The sequence below is a fragment of the Tympanuchus pallidicinctus genome, unplaced genomic scaffold, assembly GCF_026119805.1.
Source record: "Tympanuchus pallidicinctus isolate F22 unplaced genomic scaffold, pur_lepc_1.0 scaffold9, whole genome shotgun sequence".
NCBI lineage: Eukaryota > Metazoa > Chordata > Aves > Galliformes > Phasianidae > Tympanuchus > Tympanuchus pallidicinctus.
Window position 1 is genome coordinate 10,615,208 of NW_026294813.1, and position 23,338 is coordinate 10,638,545.

General features: G+C 42.9%; 1 protein-coding gene across 1 annotated transcript in view; it reads left to right on the forward strand.

Moving 5' to 3' along the window:
• Positions 1-1,432: 1,432 nt before the first annotated feature.
• Positions 1,433-23,338, forward strand: part of PLCXD3 (phosphatidylinositol specific phospholipase C X domain containing 3) — a 100,088-nt gene continuing 78,182 nt past the window's right edge. Inside the window, exon 1 of the mRNA XM_052670383.1 lies at positions 1,433-1,588. Within this exon, the coding sequence (XP_052526343.1) occupies positions 1,486-1,588 (103 nt within the window). The 5' untranslated portion in view covers positions 1,433-1,485. The remainder of the gene's footprint in view (positions 1,589-23,338) is intronic.

Sequence of the window (23,338 nt, forward strand, 5' to 3'; positions counted from 1 at the left end):
TTGCATTTATCCATATAAAACCCACCTTAAGAACTGTTTCTATTGCAATGAGTGAGTCAGCATTTTCTCTGTTTTTAAAAAAGAAATGTCAGAAATATTCATTTTTCAAGAAATCCTTATTTTGGGCTGAAGGAAGAGGTTGTATTGTGTATGTTTTTTATTTGTTTGTTTTTGTTTCTTCTGCACACTTGGACCAAAAGAGAAATAATGGCTATTAATAATTGCTCCCTGCATTTTTATTCCCTAAAACAGCTGCTATCAAAGATGTTGAGGAATAACACAAATGCAGGACCACAGCTGGCTCTGCTAGGACTTCAAGGTGAGGTGATCGTCTACCCTGGTTCTTTTCAGGCATTATTTCTTACAAGTGCACACCTCCAGAATTCCACACACATATCAGCTACTTCAATAAAACATGACCGCTCATGCTGAGGTCAACAGATCAAGACTGTTGTAACAGCTCCAGATGGCTTACAGAGCCTTATTGGCTTCATTAATTCATTGATTCTAGGGCAGAAATATAAATGCTTTGCTAATGCAAACATTGAAGAAGCTGCCTCTCAAAATAAAGACAGGTTGGGAATGAGAATGGATGATACTAATTTATATCATCTGCAAAGGGCAAAGCCAAAAGAAAACAAATCTCCAGAGTATTGCAGGAAGGAATTATATTTTTGGTGTGAACAACCCATTGCAGAGATTTCATATAGGAACAAAGAAACTTGGAGCAGCCATCAGCTGGGAGATCCTGCCAAGGTCAAGGTCCCAGCACAGAGGATATCTGGTCTTATTCTGCAGTTCTATCACTGATAGAGTGGCTGGGCACTGAACAGGTTGCCCAGGGCACTGGTTACAAGCTGCCAGAGTAATAGTAGTGTTTGGACAACGCTCTCCATCAGACAGTCTGACTTCTGGTGATTCTGTGTGGAGCCTGGAGTCGGACTAGCTGATCCTTATGAGTCCCTTCCAACTTGAGATATTATGTGATTCTACGATTGCAGCCAGGGCCAGGGAGGCTATTTGGTGCCCAAGGGCTGCATAGGGAACGAGGAGGCTGTTGATGTCCCCACCACCGTTCCAGAAGCTGGGCTGAGATCCCGAATTAGCGCTGAGGGGAGATGGGTGACACGGCCCAGCCGGCGGCACAGGCGAATTCTGTGCCAGGAAAGGAGCGGCGGCACGAACTCTGCCGCCCAGCGCCCGGCCTGAGACGGCTCCTCGTCCCCTGAGTTACTTGGGACAGGCTGAAGCTCCCGTCGCCAACCCCTGCCCTCCTCGGGGACAGCCCGGCCGCGCCGAGCGGCGACGCAGCGGCCACACGAGCAGCACACCGCATCGGAACCAGGGCCAGGCCGGGGAGGGGCAGCGGGCGGGGGCTAGGCGGCGAGGACGGGGCGGCGCCGGGCGGGCGGGGCCGTGCCGGGGCCGGGCGGGCTGGAACGAGCGGTTGCGGCGGCAGTAGGAGAGCGGTCGGGGTACGGCGGCATGGCTTCGTCGCAAGGCAAGAACGAGCCGCGGTTCGCCGACTGGATGGCAGCTCTGCCCGACAGCATCCGCAGCACCCCGCTCACCAACCTGGCCATCCCAGGTAGGGCCGCCCCTGCCTTCCCCCCGCTCCGCCGCCGCGAACAGGTGGGCCGCTGCCCGCCCTCTGCCCCTCGCGACCGCGGGGGGGGGGAAATGGCGGCGGGACTCGCGGCGCCGCTGCCGGTCCGCGCCCCCCCCGGGATGGAGCCGGAGCGGGAATCGCTGCCGCGGGAGCGGCGCCGTGCGGGGCGCTTCGGCGGTGCTCGGCGCCGGGCATCCCGGCGGGCGGTGCGGGGCCGCGTGCCGAGCGCTCCGTCCCTGCCGTCATACCGTCGGCACCCAGCCGAGGGTCGGCGGCGCGCCGGCGGCGACCTCCTCACTCCCGGACTTTCTGTGTTTTTTCTTTTTCTTTTTTTTTTTTCTTTCCAGCGAGGTGCGGGCTGTGAGTTGACCTAGACGAGGCGATGGGTGGCCCTGGTGGGTGGGCTGCGTGGCTCTGGTGCCTTGCACGGTATGCTGGCCCCGGTGCCCGCCGGGCTCCTCAGGCGCTGAGGCTGCGCTCGTGTCTCTCGAGCTCCCCTGGGGGAAGCGTCCACTTCTCGCAAGTTTTGCCCAGCAGCTCCTTGTGCTGCAGCGATTTGTAACGCCAGCCGAAGACCTGTTTAAGTCAATCGCGGCAGTTTCACTAGAACTTGTCTTCTGCAGCAGAAAGCTTTGCTTTCATAGTCTCTTGCAGCTCATGCAAGCGGTGGCTCATCTTTTATTGCTACACTGTGTTTTTTGCTGTAGGTTGGGTATACTGGGTGTAAAACTGCATTCCCTCCTCAGTGTAGGGACCCAGCATCTGTAATTACGATGTCAAATCCTGTTGGAGCTATTAAAAGCTTTTGGTGTTAATAACTCTTTGTTAGTCCTCAAGCTACAGAATGTTCCTGTAGAAAACTGTCTGTGATGAGAAATGAGTTGGTTTGCAATTCACTGAGTCTTTACAAGTTAAATGTATTGTTTTAGAGTCTTTTTCTTGGTTTTGGCTAACCTTGTGTGAAATTGCTTGTGAAGTGGATCAGTGTTCACTGGTTTCTTTTGCTGAGGCTTTTGGGGGCATCTCTTACTGAGCACTCAGTTACTGTCTCTCAGTCCTTTAGTAAAACATAGGACAGGCTTTCACAGTGCACTTTTAGTAGAGCTTTGGTGCAGCTTGGGCAGCAATAACACAGTCATTCAGATGTTTTATTAACATTTCTGAATGTTTTTCGTTTTTTTTTTTTTTTTTAAATGATCTCTCACAGACCCTCTTATTTGCAAAGTGCAAAGAGTGCCCTTAAATTAGCAGAAGGGCTTTTTTCACATAATGGTGAAGGATGTAGTTCTTTCCGTGAAATTATCTTCAAAACTTCTTTAACTTCAGTGACATAAAGTGAAGACCTTAGGAATCTGCCTTACTGGTGACATAAACTGATGTAAAATCTACTAGTTTTTCTGTTTTGCTTCTAAAATGCCAGTTTATAAATAGAGCTGTATGGAGAGGGGGGAAATAGAGCTCATATATATTGGTCTGTCATGGAGCACAGGCACACAGCCTCCGTGGGTACTGTTGCAGGTAAAGTAATGTACCTTCTTGCAGTAGATTGTTACCGTGTTCAAAATGCAACATGAAAATATACAAAATATACAATGTTATGGCAAAAGGGATGGGATTGATTTAATCTTTCAAGATGAAGTAATGTTTTAGACACAGACAAAGTTTGTTTGCAAGTTTATTTCCATATGACCAAAACTGAAAATTAACATTGTATGTGTGTAACATAAGCACTGCTTCCTGAGTTGCTGCTGCAAGGAATGTGCAGAATCAGAAATCTATTAAATCAAATCTTTTAGTTTTGACATAGGACTTTTAAACTGTTTTGCAAACTAATGTTTCCAAATTCTCAATTATTGTAGTAATGTAATCATAAAACAATTTATGTATATAGTAAATAGAATTTTCTTTGCTTTTTTTTTTCTATAACAAAGGAAATTAACAGTAAATAATTTTATTTTCTTTTGAGCAGGATATAAGCTTTCCTTGCAGTAGTAGGAATACTGTCTTTGAACTTAATTCAGCTGTATAGAATTCAGCTTAGAGTACTGAGGAAGAGTACAATGCTCATGTGCAAGAAACCAACTGTTAGCTTGAAAATGTCAGAATGAATTTTCCAAAGGGTGTATCATCATTGATCCAACACAGAGGATATTTCATTACATTATGGAAAATGTTGTTGTTCTATTAGAAGCCACAGGTACGTTTCTCATTGTTTCAGAAGGAGTGCCTGGAAATGAGATGATGCACTGTGTCTGTTGCAGAAGAAAGACACAAAATACGTAGCGTAGTGTTATGATAGTATGTAAGCAGTAATACTGCAGCGTTCATAATGTTTAGAAACATGATAGATCATACATAATCTATTTTTATTTATTGGCTACTTGTTAAGCTTAAACTCTTGCTTCCATAGCCAGTGCTGGGTTTTATCAATATCCCAGCATAGCCATTCACTTGTTTTGTTCTCAGCAGTTCAGGCCAAGTATTTTTCTGAAGATGGGGAATCCAGTAGAGGAGGCACAGATCTCTATTACAACGCGTGCCAGCTTTGTCAGTCAAACTTTTCCATTTGGATTTCTTCCAAGTATGAGAATGTCTCCTTATACCATGGTATTTTCTTCCTTGTCCCTGCTGGCTGTATCTGTGTTGCTGCGTATTGCAGATGGCAGATTTTCCTCAAGTGGAGAATGCCAGTAACATATAATAGTATACATTGTGTGGAAACAACAAAATCTTGTAGCAACCAGAAAATAATATCATGTTTAATCTTCTATTGCTATGACGATTAGAACAATGAAGGAGTTATATTCACTTCAGGGTTTTTCTCCTACTGCTTTAAACTCCTGACATTAAAAGATCTGCCTGGCTAGAGACATAATAGTCTGATTTAAAAAAAAAAAAGGTGGGGGATTGTGGGTTGCTGGCTGATTGTTTGAGAGAGTGTCTCACAGTACTTGTTCAGGTGTAGTTTTGATGGATGGCTGCACCTATTTACTGGGGTAAGAAACGGCTTTCTGTCGATAATGTAGGCTTATAGAACTGAAGTTTTTGGGCCCCCAAATCATGGATAGAACTTGAAGTGTAGAGTCTGTTCTGTTGCACTGATGCTCTCTTCTTATTCTGGATTGACGACATAAACTGTGTGCAGTGCAGTAAAATAGGCATCGGTAGGCAGCATTTCCTTATGAACTGACCCACTTAGATCAATTAACTTTTTCTTATTGACAGTCTGTAGATAAGTTTTGAGTCTGAGTTTTATATAAATTATGTATATGTTACCTTTCCCCCTAGTCCTGATTTTCCAAGCATCTGAGAAAGCCTTTACAAATAATTTACAGTGGAAGAAAGTGCTTTCCTCTTAAAGTAACAAATCTTTCTACCAAAATTATAGCTTGCCTGCAGTTAGTTACATGAGTAATTCTGATGTGCTAGGGACATGTATAAAATCCTCTGAATGAATTTGAGACCCCAAATACCCTGTGAATGCTTTGTTTTGAGTGCTGAGACTTTGTTGTTTCATGTGAGGGTTTTGTGCTTTCTTTGAGTAGATGAAACCTTTGTCCTCAGCATGTGCTTTTGTCGCCTGAGGATTCACTGTAAGCAATACAATTCTCAGAGAAAATTATTTTCACTTATTACCAGCTTGGTGGCTGTGTTTGCTTAATGTAGTTCCTTAGAATGAATCCGCAGGATCTGAATAACATCTTTTGTTTCTCAGATAGGATTTTTTTTTTTCCTCTTTTGACCTATAAAGTTCTTTGTCCATTGGCCAGAAAGCAATTACTGGATACAGCAGAGCTAAAGTTGACTCATTTTAAATGAGAAGGAGATTTTGGCAGCTGGAATTCTTTACTTCTTATTGTGCTATCCATATTTGGAAAGAGGCTTAGGGATCTGAAATTCTTATTCCCCACTTTTCCATCATCATCAGACTTTTTTTTTTTTTATTAAAAAAAAAAAAAAGCAGCAGGACCTCGCAGAAAACTACCTTACAGAAAGGTGATGTCTGCCGGTGTCAAAGATTTTCAGTAAATGTATATGATGTATATAAGGTACAAGAAATGGTACAAGAGAGTTGGGAAAAAAACATTTACAACGTTGTAATTGCAATATTTTGGCTATTTTCTGGATAACAGCATTGAAGAAATAGCATAATGACTTCTTTTCTAGTAATACTTTAAATTTCTATCTTCTGTTGTAATACCTTGCAGATGTTTGAGTGGTTACTGCTTGGACAAATAGTTCTCGCTCTCAGACCTACAGAGAACTTTATCACCTTTTAATGGGCTAAAAATATTTTCCTGTTGGTTACGTGCATATACAACGTTTTCATTTGTAAATGCTATTAGGGATCTCTTTAATTTTGAGCCCGAAAAGCTGATGAAATTGATGTTCTTAGTGTGAAGAGGGGTGTATTTAGGATGTCGTTGGAGGCCGCTTCATCTTTATTTATCCACTAGTGGTCAACAGAATACCTCTGCTTTTCTGTGTACAAAATTATTTCCACTTTCTACTGTGAACTGATACTGCAGGTAGCCTTATAAATAAGCTGATAATGCAGGTCCCCACCTAGCTTTTAGCCTACATATAAATATCTGGAAGAACTGTTCTTTTGCCAGCACAACCTGTATTCTGTCATAGTGCCCTTCTGCCTGAAATAAGTGCTTTATGCTTTCTTTTCTGATCTGAGAATTAATATGTTCATGACTGACATTCCTGACTTTTCCTTTGTTAGCCAATTAAGTAATGAGCTTCTTTTATCTTACCTACCTGTAAAATAACCTCTTGCTAGCCTTGCACATGTTAGCGTTATTTCCAGCCTTTTCAGAAGTACTTCTCTGACATGGTTTCTGTAGCATTCACCATTAATTCTCCATGCCAGGATGTGTTTCTAGCATGCAGAGAGTGAGACTGTGTGGTTTCTCTTACCGCCATGCGTTCAAGCTCTTCAGCTTCTCCCCTGTCTACTTGGAGGAATAACTTGAAACCACTTTTTCTTGGTTTTCCCAGCAGGTGGTTCTTATTTAATATGGCAGTTTCCTTCCCTTGGTCTCTTCTGTATAGTTCCTGCTGAGCTGACGACTTCTCTTGCCTTCCTTGCATCCCACTACACTGGTAGGTGTGGCAGAGGAAATGACTCCACTGCCATCTGGAATTATTCCCTTCTTTCCACCTCATTGCGTTTGTTTCATTTCATCTCTTGGCTGGAAACTTGCAGTTCCGTCTTTACATCAGGACTGCTTTTACCTTGTATGAAATTTTAAACTCTGCAAATGTTTTATTTTTGGTAACTTCTGGCATGGTCTTCGACGTGAAATTATACTTACTTTGCAGGTGCTCAAATACACTCAAACAAGAAAGTAATTAAAAATGCAAGTTCAAAGCAGGCCACATTATGAAACCACAACTTTGAGTAGAGGATTTATCCCTCTTACAACATTTAATGTATTTAAAAGAAAAACTTCATTGTCTTGTACTGCTCTGCCAATGGAGATTAACTAAAGTTTTAGCTATGTAATTAGACATTTATTATTTTATGTCTAATAAATACTTTTGAAATTCAAGGAATAGGCTTGGATTTAACAGTTCTGATTTTCAAACCATTTCCAGCAGCTGTTTCCAATGACAGTAACATTCCATCTGTAGTCATTCAGAAAAGCTTTCTCACTCTATCCTGTACAAAATGCCTAGCATACAGATAAAGAAAAACAGTGCAGTGGGTGAACAACTGGGTGATGGGTCAGGCTCAAATGTCTAGAATAAATGGGCTTGCATCAGGCTGGCAGCTAGTCATTAGGGGAGTTCTAACAAGCTCCATTTTAGGGCCAGTTCTCTGATGTTTTCATAATGATCAGATAGAGGACTCAGATGCATACTAAGTAAGTTTGAGTTTGACACCAAGTTGAGAGGAGCCTTTTGGGCAGAAAGGCCTTGCAGAGACTGAAGGGCTGGGCAGTCACCAACCACATGAAGTTCAAGAAGAGCAAGTGCCAGATTCTGTGCCTGAGACAGGGCAATCATAGAATCACAAGGTTGGAAATGACCTATAAGATCATCTAGTCCAACCATCTCCTCATCACCATTGCCACCACAAGGCTACCACCTCCCTGGGCAGCCATTCCACTGCCTGACCACTCTCTGAGAGAAATAGTTCTTCCTTATGTCTAATCTAAACCTCCTCTGATACTACTTGAGGCCATTACCCTGTGTCCTGCTTGTTGCCTGGGAGAAGAGGCCAAATCCCTCTTCACCACAACCTCCCTTCAGGAGATTGTAGAGTGCAATGAGGTCTCCCCTGAGCCTCCTCCAGACTAAACAATCTCAGCTGCTCCTCATAAGACTTGTGCTCCAGACCCCTCACCAGTTTCGTTGCCCTTCTCTGCACACGTTTCAGGACCTCAACGTCTTTCCTGTAGTGAGGGGCCCAAAACTGAACACAATACTCGAGGTGCGGCCTCACCAGTGCTGAGTAGAGGGGGATGATCACCTCCCTGCTCCTGCTGGCCACACTATTTCTAATGCAGGCCAGAATGCCGTTGGCCCTCTTGGCCACCTGAGCACACTGTTAGTTCATGGTCAGTCGAGCATCAACCAACACCCCCAGGTCCTTCTCTTCTTTGCACTTCATCCAGCCACTTGTCCCCAAGCCTATAACACTGCATGGGGTTGTTGTGCCCAAAGTGCAGGACCCAGCACTTGGCCTTGTTGAACCTCATCCCATTCACCTCAGCCCAGCGATCTAGCTTGTCTAAATCCCTCTGAAGGGCCTCCCTACCCTCAGGCAGATCCACACCACCTCCCAGCTTGGTGTCATCTGCAAACTTACTGAGGATGCACTCAATCCCCTCATCTAGGTCATCAATAAAGATATTAAACAAGATGGACCCCAGTACCGACCCTGGGGGACACCACTTGAAACGGGTTGCCAGTTGGACTTAATTCCATTCACCACTACGTTTTGTGCATGGCCCTCTAGCCAGTTCCTTACCCAAAGGAGTGTATACCTGTTCCTCAGTGGCCACATTCCCTGCTGCATCAAGTATAGGATGAGAATTATCTTTGGTTCTTCTTTTGCCGTTGATATATTTATAAAAGGATTTTTTATGTCTTACTGCAGTGGCCAACCTGAGTTCAAGTTGGGCTTTCACCTTCCTAACTTCCTCCCTGCATACCTTAGCTACTTCTCTGTAATCTCCCCAAGTAGCCTGTCCCTTCTTCCAGAGGACAAAGACTCTTTTTCTCCCTAAGTCTCAACAGTAATTCCCGGCTCATCCACACCAGTCATCTTCCCCTACGGCTCGCCTTGGGGCACTCAGGGACAGTTTGTTCTTGTGCCTTTAAGATTTGAGGAGCGTCCAGGCTTCCTGGGCCCCTTTACCCTTGAGAAGCGACTCCCAAGGGACCCGTGCTACAAGTGCCCTGAACAGATCAAAGTCAGCCTTCTGAAAGTTCAAGAAGGTAGGTTTGCTGGTCACTCTTTTGACCACTCTTTCTCCCCAAGAATGGAGAATTCTACAATTCTGTGGTCACTCTGCCCAAGATGGTCCCCAGCTTTCACTTCTCCCACCAGTCATTCCCTGTTAGCAAAGACCAGGTCCAGCAGGGCACCGCCCCGATAGGTTCTCCTACCAGTTATGTAAGGAAGCAATCTTCCATGCAGTCTAGAAACCTCCTGGACTGCTTCCTCTGCACTATATTATATTTCCAACATATATCAGGGAAGTTGAAGTCTCCCATGAGAACAAGTGCTGGCGATCGCATGACTTCTGCAAGCTGCTCATAGAATGCCTCATCCAACTCTTCGTCCTGATTAGGCGGTCTATAACAGACCCCCAAGATGCCACCCCTACAGGCCTTCCCCCTGATCTTTACCCATAGACACTCCACTCTATCATTCCCAACCCCAACCTCTTCAACCTCGAAACAGTCTTTAATATAACGGGCCACATCACCACCCTCCTTTCCTCCTCTATCCCTTCTGAAGTGCTTATAGCCATCTATCACAGCACTCCAGTCATGGGAGTGGTCCCACCATGTTTCGGAAATAGCAACAAGGTCACAATTAGCCTGACTCCCAGTCGCTTCCAACTCTTACTGCTTGTTGCTCATGCTGTGTGCATTGGTATAGACATTTCAGACGAGTCATCTGCCTCACCCCCAGCTTAAGCATCGTTCCCCTAGAATGCTCATTCCCCTAGAGAGGCTCATCTCTTGAGAGGCCTGTTTTGAGGGCCCTTCCCCCTTCATAGCTAGTTTAAAGCTCTTTCAATACGCCCCGCTAGTTCCTGCGCTAGTATTCGTTGCCCCCTTTGAGATAGGTGGGTTCCATAGACAGACAACAGGCCAGGGGCCGAGTAAACTGCCCCATGATCAAAGAACCCAAACTCTCTGGCTCAACACCAGCCTCCAAGCCAATTATTCATCACTTGTGCTTTCTGATCCCGCTCAGAGTCCCTCACTGCCCCTGAAGATATAGTGCAGAAGATCACTTGAGCTCCCACTCCTTGAACTAAACGCCCCAAAGCCCTGAAATTTTTTTCATCTTGTGTAGACTTCTCTGAGCGATTTCATCACTGCCCACCTGAACTACAGGTAGTGGAAAGTAGTCAGATGACCTAACCAGCTTTGGGAGCTGCCTGGTTGTGTCCCTGATCCGAGCCCCAGGAAGGCAGCACACTTCCCAATGGCCCAGGTCAGGTCTGCATATGGGGCCCTCTGTTCCTCTGAGAAGTCAGTCACCCACCATGACCACCCTTCTGTCTTTCCTGTTGGAGGCAGTCTCAAGGCGTGAGGTGACCGCCTCGCTCTAGGCTCTCTCCTAAGCAGATCCTCCATCACCTCTCCAGTTGCCTCCCCTTCAACTTCCAGCATCTGGAACCTGTTACTTGGAGTTGTGGAAGCGGACTAGGCAGGCAGAGGTGTCTCTTGTGACACCGAGTTGGGACTCTCTTCCAACCTTCCTCATCTGTGAGGTCTGTCTGACTGTGACAGGCAGGGTGTCCACTACCTGTCTGGGTTTTTTTTCCTGGAGCCCTTTTCTCTGGTAAGCCAGTGAGTCACTCGACCAGTCGATCTCCCGCTCACACTCCCTGATGGTCCTAAGTCTCTGCACCTCATCCTTGAGCTCCACCACCAGGCTGAGCAGCTCATCCACCTTGCACAGGTGAAGTCCCTGTCACTCTCCCCGGGCAGAAGTAGGCTCAGGCACTCTCTGCAGCCAGAGGCCTGAACAGCAACATTTCTCTGTAAGCATTCCATGTGGGTCGCCAGGGTCTTCGTAGAATGAGCCCGCTGTCTAGTGGAAACTATGTTTCAGCCTGTGTTCTCAGAGACAGCCAAGGAAACCCGGTCTCCTGAGCAAGGAGGGACCAGAGCTTACAATTCTCGCTACTGGACCCACATCCCACACGCACAGATACAGCACCCTATGGGAAGTGTAGGCTGTGCTCGCTCACTGAACCTCCTCTTTCTCAATGAGCAGAAACAGTGGCTTCTCACCTGATGTGACTCGTGGGGAGAAACTAGCTTCCACCCTCTCAGGAGCTATTTAAGGCTTATTATCAGGTGCGAAGGTGGGAATTTGAGGGTGGGTGTCTAAACCGCGCCGCTAATGTGCCAGTTCCAGCCCTGGTGACTCAGGAGCCCGCCCACAAGCTGCCGGCTCCCAGCACAAGCGCAGTACTGATGCTAGCCTCAAAAAAACCCTAAAAAAGCCTTAAAAAAAGCCTTAAAAAGAGCTTTTTGATTGGCCTTTTTTTACTCCAGATCCCTTGCCAGCGCAGACTTACCTGCTCAGAAGCTAGTCTCCGCAGCAAATGACCGATGGCACGTTTGTAGGGTGTTTAAACCGTGCCGCTAATGTGGCAGCTCCACCCCTGGTGACTCAGTAGCCCGCCCACAAGCTGCCGGCTCCCAGCACAAGCGCGGTGCTGATGCTAGCCTCAAAAAAGCCTTAAAAAAGCTTGAAAAAAAAAGCTCCACAGCAAAAATTCAATTTTGGATATGTGTACAGACTGAGGATTGGAACCTTAGAGAGCAACCCCATGGGAAGGGATCTGGAGGTTCTGGTTGATAGCATGTCAGGTCGGAGTCAGCAGTGTGCCTTGGCAGCCCAAAAGACCAGCCTTACCCTGGGGTGCTCCAGACCCAGCACTGCCAGCAGTGGCTGTCCCCTCTGCTCTGGGCTGTGCACCCTCACTTCCAGCACTGGGTGCAGGTTGGGCACCACAATATAAGGAGGACATACAACTATTAGAGAGCATTCAAATGAGATCTGTGAAGGCGGTAAAGGTTCTAGGCGGTGAGGAGTGTGAGGCTCTGCTGGGGTCCCTCGATTTGTTGGGCCCAGAGCAGAGCAGGCTGAGGGGAAGCCTCAGGGTGGACTTGGCTGCCCAGGGCTGTGAGCGCAGCCTCTAGCTGCTGGAGTTCAGAAGGTGTCTGTACAATGCTCTAAGACTTAGAGTTTGAATTTTGGGCATACCTGTGTTGAGCTAGTTAGGCTTCATCCTTGCTGGTCCCTTCCAAGTCGGTTTATGGTTCTGTGTTCTTGTTTTACCTTCAAGGTGGGTACAAATCACAGTGCTGTGTTTGTGAGCAGCTTGTATGATCCTTACAGTAAAGTTCATGAGGCATTGCAAATAATGTAATTTGGAAGAAGGTTGCTTTAAAATATGAAAATTTGAATTTCAATTTAAACTTTTGCAGAGCTGGTTGCTTTTTCATTTGATCTGCTGTAGCATGTGTTGGCTACATCTTTTTGTATTCTTTTGAACATTTGTAGAGTGAGAAATAATAACTGTAAGGAAGTACTGAAATGTTGGAGTAAGTCAGTATAAACAGATGCAGTGAAACGCTTTTCGCCTTCTCAAGTAGCCATCAGAAATTGGAATTACTAGTGGTTTCCTCAGGAGGATTTCAAGGATAAATAATTTGCATTTATTTTCATGTGTATATATATATTGTTCATATTTGCTCAGCAATACCAGCTGAGGTCAGATTTCACATATTTGTAGCAGGGTTTGGTTTCTTTATTGAGAAGTAACAGTTTGTGCTGAGGGCTGGTGGGTAATGTGAAACTCAGAAATATCTGAAGTAATTTTTTAACTATTTCCAGTAAAAGTAAAATTGCAACTGATAATAACAATAATAGTAATCACTCTCTAAGTTGTCATCTGTCCAAAATGCATGCAGAAAAGCTGGGGATTTTTTTTCCCTAGGAGAAAAATGCCGGGCAAATAAGAGGGCTTTAGTGCTAGAAGGTGCTGAGTGCATCAGATCCCATGGGATGGTATGGGTCTTCCATCAGCTCAGACCCAATTGTTCTGAAGAGATTGTAGTGTCTCTAATGTAGCAAAATGTCATATCAACTTTTGAAGTTGTTTCTCTTGGGGTGAAATGTAATATATTCTATTTTTTTCATCTTAAAAGCAGAATATGTACTTTTTTTTTGGCTGAATCCAGTCTTTGTCATGGTTTTCACTATGATCTGATTTAGCAGAATCATTAGAATAGTTTTCTGATGTATTGCCAACTTTTAAAATGCTTCTGTTTCTATTAAATTATGTTTAATTTTTTTCATCTAATCTTTCATCTGTTAGCTTGCATTCCTTGTGCTTTATTTCACAGTTGATACACTAAAATGATGCATTTAAGTATTTCAGAATATCTAGAAAAGGAGAAAGGGAGGGAAGGAAACAACAGATACCCTTAGCAGCGATTCCAATTTTGGCTCCCCTCTGTCTGTGACACTTAGGATGTGTCAGGTGATTGAAGACGTATGACTTGAGCTACTACTATAAAAGTGGAAACCTATGGAGGAAGCTTATTATAAATTTTGCTACTGATTTGAAAAAGCCAGGATAAAGCCAGAGCTAACCTGACCACCTTTAAGTAACTTCTAAAGGCTTTTTTTTTCCCTGCAGTTTTTAAACCAAAGCAAAACATAATGAAACAGGTAGGTATTTCCTGCTTTACCTTGTGGTGCTGTCATCCAGAATGTATTAATGTTTGTTGTTGGATTTTTTTTTTTTTAATCTTATTAAACATTTGGCAAGTACTTACATTTTGGCAGGCATGCAACTTGCTTTTATAACTATGGAACGTTACTAAATTGGGACTTAAGTGAGAATGTTTAATATGTGAGTTGTGTGTAGTGTGATGTGATCAGTCTGTTGGTCTACATCTTAAAAATTTTTTTAGTTTGTTTAAATACATTTAAAAAACTGCATATTTCTCAAAAGTGAGTTTCAGACTTTCCAAAGCTGAATGATGTGTTCAGAAGATGTACCAACTGAGAACAACAGAAATTGTTTTCTGATGTTTCATTCAGATTTCTACTATTAAAGGGTAGAAAAGATACAGAAAAAAAGTTTTAGTTTTTTACTACCTCTGAAGCCACTACAAAGCTGCTCTTTTTCCAGCGTAGACTAGGGCTACTGATCTCAAGAAAAACACTAGCATTGAGGCTGGGCTTGTTTTTAGGAGAAGAGATTAATTATGAATTGTGCTCCATGGGATGTGGAGTAATTCACTGACCCCTAGACAATACTGTGGGAGAAAGGCTATTTATTTGTTTATTTGCAAACTGCAGATCAGTGCAGTGGGGTGATCTGGGGCTGTTCAAAGCTGTTCTTGAAATTCCTCAGAAAGTGGGAGGAGAAAGCCTCATGGAAGCAAAGATCTGACTTGGGCATTAAGTAGCAGATGCTGTGGGTTAGGTAGCATTCATCACTGTCTCCATTTGCACTAAGAAGTACCATTTAGGGTTTCCCTCCCAGATCCTCTTATCTGCAGATATGTTCTGGAATTGGCTATGCTCGCTGCCTGTATGTAATGGGCATCTACTTGTAATGCCAGAGTCACCTATGTATGTCTTTGGTCAACACATTCAAGTTCAGGACTATGTAGGCCATTTAAGTATGTGGATTTAAATCTGGATTTTCCTGTTCAGGAAGTAGCTTTGTTTTGTTTCTTTTTTTCTTATTAATACTACAACCTTTTCCAGAAGTCATTTTACCATCTCCAGGCATGAAATGGAGGCTTTTGCATTGGCATGGAGATGCTCAGATTTACAGAACCACAGAATCACGGGGTTTGAGGAGACCTCGAGATCAAGAGTCCAACCCCTCTGCTAAGGCAGGTACCTGACAATAGGTCACACCAGTTGGAGTCCAAATGGGTCCTCAATATCTACATAGAAAGAGACTCCACAACCTCTCTGGGCAACCTTTTCCAATGCTCCATTGTCATTACTATAAAGAAGTTTTTCCGTATGTTTTTATGGAACTTTGTATGTTCAAGTTTTAGACTATTACCTGTTGTCCTATTGCTGTGCACCACTGAGAAGAGCCTGGTCTCATCCATTTACCTCCCACCTCACTTTAGATACTTATAAACATTTATAAGATCCCCTCTCAGTCTTCTTCTCAACCTGAGCAGAGCCAGGTTACTCAGTCATTCCTCATATAGGAGATGCTCCAGATGCTTTATCATCTTTGTGACCCTCTTCTGGACTTCTATGAGATCCCTGTCTTTGTTGAACTGGAGAGCCAACAGCTGGACACAGTAGTCTAAATGCAGCCTCAGCAGGTCAGAGTAGAGGGATCCATCAGCAGATCCCTTGACCTGCTGATCATGCTCTTTATAATGCACACCAGGATACCATTGGCCTTCTTGACTACAAGGACACGTTGCTGATTCATTGCTGACCTGACGTCCACCAGGACACCCAGGTCCTCTGCAGAGCTCCTTTCCAGCAGGTACCTGCACTGATGCATGGGGTTATTCCTCCCCAGGTATTAAACCTCAACAGGTTCCTTCCGGTCTGTTGGCCACTCCTGCCAGCTTTGTATCATCAAGAAACTTGCTGATGGTAGACCCTATCCTTTCATCCAGGTCACTGATGAAGATGTTGAACAAGATTGGACCCAGCACCAGCCCATAGGAACACTGCTAGTTACAGGCCTCCAACCAGACTGCCCCAGATGACAACCCTCTGAGATCTGCCACTCAACCAGTTCTCAGTCCACCTCTCTGTTTACTCACCTGTCCCATGCTTTCTAAGTTTCATAACAAGGATGCTGTGGGCAATGTTGTCAAACATCTCGCTGAATTCAAGGCAGACAGCATCCACTGCTCTCCTCCCATCTACCCAGCCAGTGATGATATCACAGAATGCTACTAGGTTGATGAGCATGATTTCCCCTTAGTGAATCCACGTTGGCTACTCCTGATAACCATCTTCTCTTCCAATTGCTTGGAGAATTATCTGGAAGAGGTTTTCCTCTTTCACCTTTCCAAAGACAGAAGTGAGGCTGACTGGCCTGCAGTTTCCTGGATTCTTCTTCTTGTCCTTTTTGAAGACTGAAGTGACAGTCTTCAGGCACCTCTCCCATTCACCAAGACCCTTCAAAGATGACAAGAGAGTGAGCCAGCTTCACCTCTGCCTGCTCCCTCAGCACACGTGGGTGCTTCCCATTGGGGCCCATGGATTTGTTTGCATTGATTTAGTTCACTTTGATCTGTAAAACATTGCTTGGTTGGAGTGTTGACTTAATGCTCTTATGGTGCAGAATTGATTACCTTTAATCTTTCCATTAGGACAGGTTGTCTCAAATGGATCTTGTCTGTGCTCGGAGCAGTTAGTGCATGTATTTTAACATTCAGTCATGCTTCAGGACTTATCTAGTAGCGCAGGCTTTTATAGTAAGAGGGAGTTGGACTTGTGCCGCTGGCTAAGTGTTATTTAGGACATGTGCCTAGTGAGTGTTTTGAGAAACATATTTTATCAGTTGACAATAAATAAGGAGAAATCAAGCCAGCCTCAGTAGTTTTTGGATGTAGCTGTCTTACAGGGGAAATAAGCCAAAGGACACTGTGAAGGACATGAACAGCACACGTACAATTGAATACTGCTGTTTCTTCTCTGTAAGAAGCAGGAATCCCTTTGAAAATAACAGTGGAGAATATGGAGAAAAACAGATATTTCTAAAGCCAGTTTCTGATTGGAAACAATCTGAACTGGTAAAAACAGACACTGAACTGTTAGAGAGCTCGGTTGATGTGGTGGTGGTGCTGAAGAGGAATGGTCTGTTTTTTGTTCAATTATGCACGTTAGTCCTGTTGCATCTTTCTGCTTTGCAGAGATCAGAACAACTGAGCCTCTCAATTTGGTCCATCTTACGATTTAAATTCCTAGCTTTCTTGTTGTATATTGTGTACATCACTTAATTATTATGGTTTCCCTACAGTCTGTCCTTTTTGAAATCAGGAGGAATCTCTGATACTGAAAAGTAGCATCAGTGTTAGAGGTGTCTTACTGGTACAAGGAGAAAAAGCATGAATTACACTGAAACCAGTGTTATGTGGTACAGGAATCAGAGCTAGAAATCTAAGTCTGGGATGAGAACTGCTCTGTCAAATGATATCAAATATGCAGTTAGCTTAGCATACTAGACTTTGTCATCTTCCATGTCCTTTGCCAGGACAAGGGCACAAGAAATTGAGGATAAAGGGATATTCCCACCATGCGTACATGTACTCCATTATTCTTCTGACCTGTGGATTTCTTGAATCAAACAGTTGCATACAGATTATTATGTTGTATAACCCTTAATGGACTTTTTCTTAATGTCCCTTTAGGCTGTAAATAAAGCTGGATCCGTCTTGTTCCCTATCCCCCTCTGCCATTGGAGAATGCAGGGTTTGCAGGGCCATGAGTAGAAAGCAGCGTGGATCACTGATGAGATGGCTTATCTGAGACAAGACTGGATGGAGAAAGTTTTTTTTCTTGCTTCTGGAATTGCTTAGATTTCTTACACCAAATACATGCAGAATAAAGCAACAGAAAGTATTCTGGAACAGCAGCTGTAGCCTGATCCCCTCCTTTGCAGCTGAATCACCGTACGTCACTGTAGCAGCTAAGGTCATCTTGTCTGTGGTCTTCTGGAGCCTGCTGCAAAGTTGAAGGGGGGAGGCTGAAGGATGACTTTGTTTTTCTGGTGCTGGGTTATCTTCTGGCTGTCTGCAGTTCACATAAATGTTCCCTTCCTTTCGAGGAGGAATGTATCTTTCTGAATCTCATGCTTTGTGCCAACTACCCTAGAGGAACTGACTGTATGGTGGCCTCTTTCCAGTCCAGTCTGATTCTCAAGTCTTCAGGCAAAAATAAGCTGCTGGTATAATGTTCAGAACTAGATTTTATCTTGTTTTGCCATTACTTTCCCATATGTATCAGGAGATAATTTCTTAGTCTTCGAGTCACCTCTGTCATTGTGAAATAACTTGAGTTTTATCAGAGAGAGAGAGAGAGGAGGTGATGGTGTTTTGGTGTCATTGTAAGTGTTCAATAATAAGTGTTTTCATATTTTAAGAGGTATACAAAAGTGTTGATCAGCAAAATTAATGCATTGAAAGCAGATTCTGAGTCAAGTGAGAGGTAATGCCTTTTCCTTTCAAAACTATTATTGTATTCAAATTCAGGTTGGACATTAGGAAAAAATTATTTTCTGAAAGAGTGGTTGGGTGCTGGAACAGAGCTGTACAGGCAGGTGGTGGAATCAGTGTCCCTGGAGGTGTTCAAGAAGAGTTTGAATTTTGTACTGAGGAACATGGTTTAGAGAGGAAATGCAGGTGATAGGTGGATGATTGGGCTGGAAGATCTTGGAGGTCTTTTCCAACCTGGTGATTCTGTGATTCCAGAGGGAGGTGTGAAATGAGATTTGGTCTTATAGTCAATGAGGTACTTAAATATTGTTTGAGAGAAACGCAACCTGGATAGTGTGTCCATCTCCATAGTTTCAGTACTAAACAGGCTAAGGAATTCATATTCTCTATTACGGCTGTTTTTTTTCCACACTTCATGGTGCCAAAAAAATAAATGGGTTGCTTAAAATGGAGAACTGAGGCAGAAGCAGAAAATAAACCCACTTAAATTTTAAAGATCATGATGTAGTGACTTAGTCTTTGAACTGTTCTTTTTTTCTTAAGGAGTATTATATTTTAAAATAGTTGTATTCTGCTCTGATATAGAACTGCAGATGTATTAGAGGAAAAACTAGGTAGCTGAAGCTTCTTATTATGTTTTGCATGCTGCTGATGCCTTGCGTGTGAGACTCATTTGTGCTCTGTCACACGAACGAGCACAGGAAACACTTCTGGCAGGAAACAAGCAGTTCATCTAAGGGCCTGATGGCTGACAGAGTGGTGGGGGGCACTACCTGTCTCGTGGTCTCTGGAAAAGAAGACCAGCTCCAGCTGTAAGCAGGTTAGAGCGTGAGCTGTGAAGCTGAGGTTTCTGGACTTAATTGAAAAGCAAAGAAAGCATTGCAGCAGCCTCAGTGAAATGGGAAGTTTGCACGGAGGGAAGTAGCTGTTAAGTCTGTATAAGTACTGAAATTCATTAACAGTTCTGCATCCTTTCTATGTGAGTGGTGTACACATGCTGCCTGTTTTGGTGTTTCCTGGAGCAAGCCAGTAGCACTTCTTTCCCTCAGTCTATATCCTTCAATCCCTCATGCAGAGTTTCTGAGCATGCTTTTGTAGACACAGACTTGAAGAGGCTGTTCATTGCTTTAGTCTTTAATATATGCTATTTAATATATGTTGCAAAATAAGATGTGAATGCTCAAAAGCCTCCGATTTGTGTCATCTGAAAGTTTGAAGGCATGAATAGTTTCAGTTGTTCATCCAAAACAATACAAGAAAAGAGAATATATTAAATTAAATGGAGAATGAGTATACTGCGGGTTGGAGGGATGAGTACAAAACAACTTAGGTTATGCAAAGTAGTATTTTTGTTATCCCTCAGTCAGCAGAAATATATCTGGGTGACTTCTCTGGCACTGCATAAGGTAGAAAAAAACTTAATATTTTATTCTGATCTTATCACTAGCTGCATGGGTAATGTAAAGCAACTATAAATACTTATAAACATTTTTGACAGATTTGTAAAGATTTGTAAAGAGAAAGAGGTTATAAAAACAGAGTAGGAAGACTGTTACTGTGCTCACTTGTTAAATTTGTTGTCACACCCCAGGGTATCATCATGCTCTTTTGCTGAAGCATGATAAAGAAACCAAATTTCTGAGAGTTCTGAGTCCCAGTCTGCTCCTGAACCCAAGGGCCTCTGTGCAGATTAGAAGGTGAACTCTGCCAGATACATCCCCATCTTTTCAAAGCACTGCTTCGTAAAGCATCTAGAGCATAATCCAGGAGTGTTTTGCTGATGATTTCACCTATGACTTAAGAAAATGCAAAGGAAAACCGAAGCTCGAAAAGAGAAAGCATAGGCTATTAGGAAAGTCAGTACAATTCACAACAATGAAAACAACATGCTACTGCTAAATAAGAAGTTATAAGAAGTTATACCCAGTCACTTCAGCAGCTGCTGCATTCGTATGTGGGCTCCGAAATGACTGGTTTATTTCTGTCCTTCTTATGTGTGTTCTGAAAATACATATTGTTGTGATATCTCTATCATTTAGAGGTCTTTTGAGCTCTATCATTTACAGCTACTTTTTAGTATGGAAATATTCCATGGGCGTCAAACTAGGATATGTAAATTGAAAGCCAAGGGAGGGAAGATGTTTTTATAGCTGACAAATTTTAATTGGGATATGGAGCAGGTAACTGCCTACAATGCCATTTTCACTAGGACTGTGCCTGCTGATGTGTGTCTTGCATGCTATTCTTGACAGTGATTTTGTGTTAGCTTTAAAGAAGTGACCTTGAAGTATTTTTGAAGGATGAGCTGACTTTGGAGAAAAAAAAAACCACAAACAAACAAACAAAAAAAAACCATAAATTATAATATTTTTATTATTTATTGATATTATTTAATTTTAAAAAAAATCTTGGTAGTAATACTTGCTTCCAGTCAATTTGAAATTCTTTTGGGTGAAGACAACATTAACTGGGTGACATGAAGTTTTGGGAAGGAACATTCTTTCATTACTAAAATGATTGGGTGCTCTTCAATTTAATGTATTTCATGAATAAGCTAGATGAGAACAAGCTCATTACTGAAATACATGGGTAACAACAACTGAAGTAGGAAAACATTAGCCCATACTGGACCACGGTAAAATGAACTGCAATTGGGTTAAAAATAAGCAAATAGGTTGGAGTTGGACTGCAGAGTTATTTGAAAGTTATTTGGCAGAAGAGAGACTTAAAATGTAATTCTGAAAGAGATCTGGAGGGGAATGATTGCTGCAATTTTAACACATCAAGCAGCTGGGAAGAAGTTGCTGTTGCAGATCTCAGCTGCGTGCTCACAAGTATTGTTTATGATGGAGATGCTAGTACTGTGTCACTGCAAATGTGGTATTGTACTTGTCATTACTAAAAGACAGAAATGGAAGGTGGAAGTGAAGTTACAAAACCATTAGCTGTATGTCAATTTGAGGAGTGGGAGTGAAGTGGCAAAATTGCTAGCATAGGGCCCAGATACAGTTTTGGAAATGGAGTTGAAATCAGCGAGAGATGATAACAGCACATAAATATATTGATGATGGATTAACATAATATATTACTTGGAAGAAAGAAATGAGGTATGATTTCTCTGAACTCCTTGAAGCTTGAATTGGAAGGTCTGTCTTGCTGTAAATAAACATACACATTTCCAGGTGGAAATGCCTTGTCTGACTTAAGGAACACTCTTTTCCCATCCTTTACACATCTTCAGGAAACAGAGGTTAAAATGTGTCATTTTTTCAAGCAACCTCAGATGTAGAAATGAGCTGTAAGTCATGATAGTCCATTTAGAAAACTGAGTGCTCCTGGTGGATCAAGCTTATGCAGTCTTCTTGAAGTTGCGGCTTGCCATGACGTCACCGCCACCTGCAGATGTCTTCAAACCTCAATTCTTTACTTGTAGCTTCAGCTTTCAGGCTCCTTAAGAGAGTTGCTCTGCATGTGGTAACAATCAGGTGGATTCCATGGAACACTGGGCATCAGGAATTCAGGGGGTTTCTTCTGCAGATTACAGCATGACAGAGGTGGTTTACTTCTGAGGAAACCTTTTATGGAATATTTTTAGAAAAACATTAAATGTCTTAACGCTTTGCTTGAGCCTCATTGATTTCCTTCAAATTAAAATCACTTTCTGGCAAAAACAAAACAAAATAAAAAACAGCAATGAAACCTCTAGGGAATAAATTTAGAGAATATCAATTAAGATTGTCATAGCTGTTAATTGGTGGCAAGATTGGAGAGGGTACACTACATTTAGAGGGCTGCGATTGCAAACTGTGAAGGAAATAATCTAACTGATGCTGTATAAAAGTTGTTGCTTCTAGAATCACTGGGATGTTGTTGTACCATTCTGTAAAAAAGCCTGGCCATGTACTGAGAGATTAGATTATTTTACATGGCTTGACCTGCTCTCTGAGCCCTTCTCTGCAGGGGGCATCTTAGACTGTCAAGAAGCGTGCTCCTTTTTGATGAAGTTTTAAGCTGAGTAGCTCTGTCTGGTGAAGAGCCAAGATGTATGACCTTGGAATCTCTCTCTAGATGTTTCTGTGCATAGCAGAGCCTAGCCAATTGAATTGCAGCCTGAAAATTATAAAAAATTCTCTCCACATCAAGAAGTGAATTTTGAACCCTTTTCCTTTTCCAGTGAATTATTATTATTATTATTATTTTTCTTGAACAGGTAGGCCAATTTAAACTCTATAAGCAACTGACAAACCAGGGGGCAACATCGACCATTGAGCCTTAACTAGCTGTGGCTTCATGTTCCACTGGAGCCAAAGCGCTGTCTGTTCTACAGAATATAAAGCAGGACAAGTGCGAGGAAATACACCAGCAGTTAAATGCAGTGATTCTTTCTAAGTATTATGGTAGTGCTTGTAGGTTAGCAGTCCCAAAGACTTGAGGAACATATGAATGAACGCTGTACCATGCTGCATGTAGATTTCTGTCATTCTTGAGCTAGGCAGTCTAAATGATTATTCTGGCTCCAGTCTATACTGTCCTTACAGCTCTGCCAGCACTTCAACCTTAAACACATAGTAGAACCTCTGAGTGGTCCAGTCAGGGAGAAAATGCAGCCTTTCCACGTATATGGTTCTGGAGTGCAAATCATGTTCTGTGTTGCAGAACTACGTCCATGGAGTGAAGACAAACCATAAGTTATGCGTTACTAGAAGAGTAGTAGTGTCTTCCTTTATAAATTTGTTTGTATATTTATAAACATTCAAGGTCACGACGACCTTATACAAACATTCAAGGTCAAGCCTTGACGAGGCTGTGAGACCTAGCTGTAGATGTCCCTGTTCACTGCAGGGGAGTTGGTGACCTTTAAGGGTTCCTTCCAACTCAAATTATTCTATGATTTATTTTTAAGTGTATGCATAGATATATATGTTCCATGTGTGTATGTATATATCTATATAATCTATTTATACAATTCCTGAAATCTGTGCATTATAATGCTGTGATTATGTGCAGGGAACCTACATGATATCAAATTACCGTCTTCTTTTTTGGAAGGTGGTATTGACTTCCTGATCAGTTTGTGAATCTGCCAAAACAAAACAAAAAAAATCCAAAGCAAACACTAAGTAGTCACCATTCATTAGTCTGTTTGTTCGACCTAACCAATTCCTACATCCCTAAGTAGCTCTTATTTTACCCTTGTAAGGACATGATGCCTTTGTAGTTGAGGTTCCTATGTGTGGCAGTGCTATCCTGTATAAATGAATGCATTTCTTAACTGTGTTTTGTTCCATT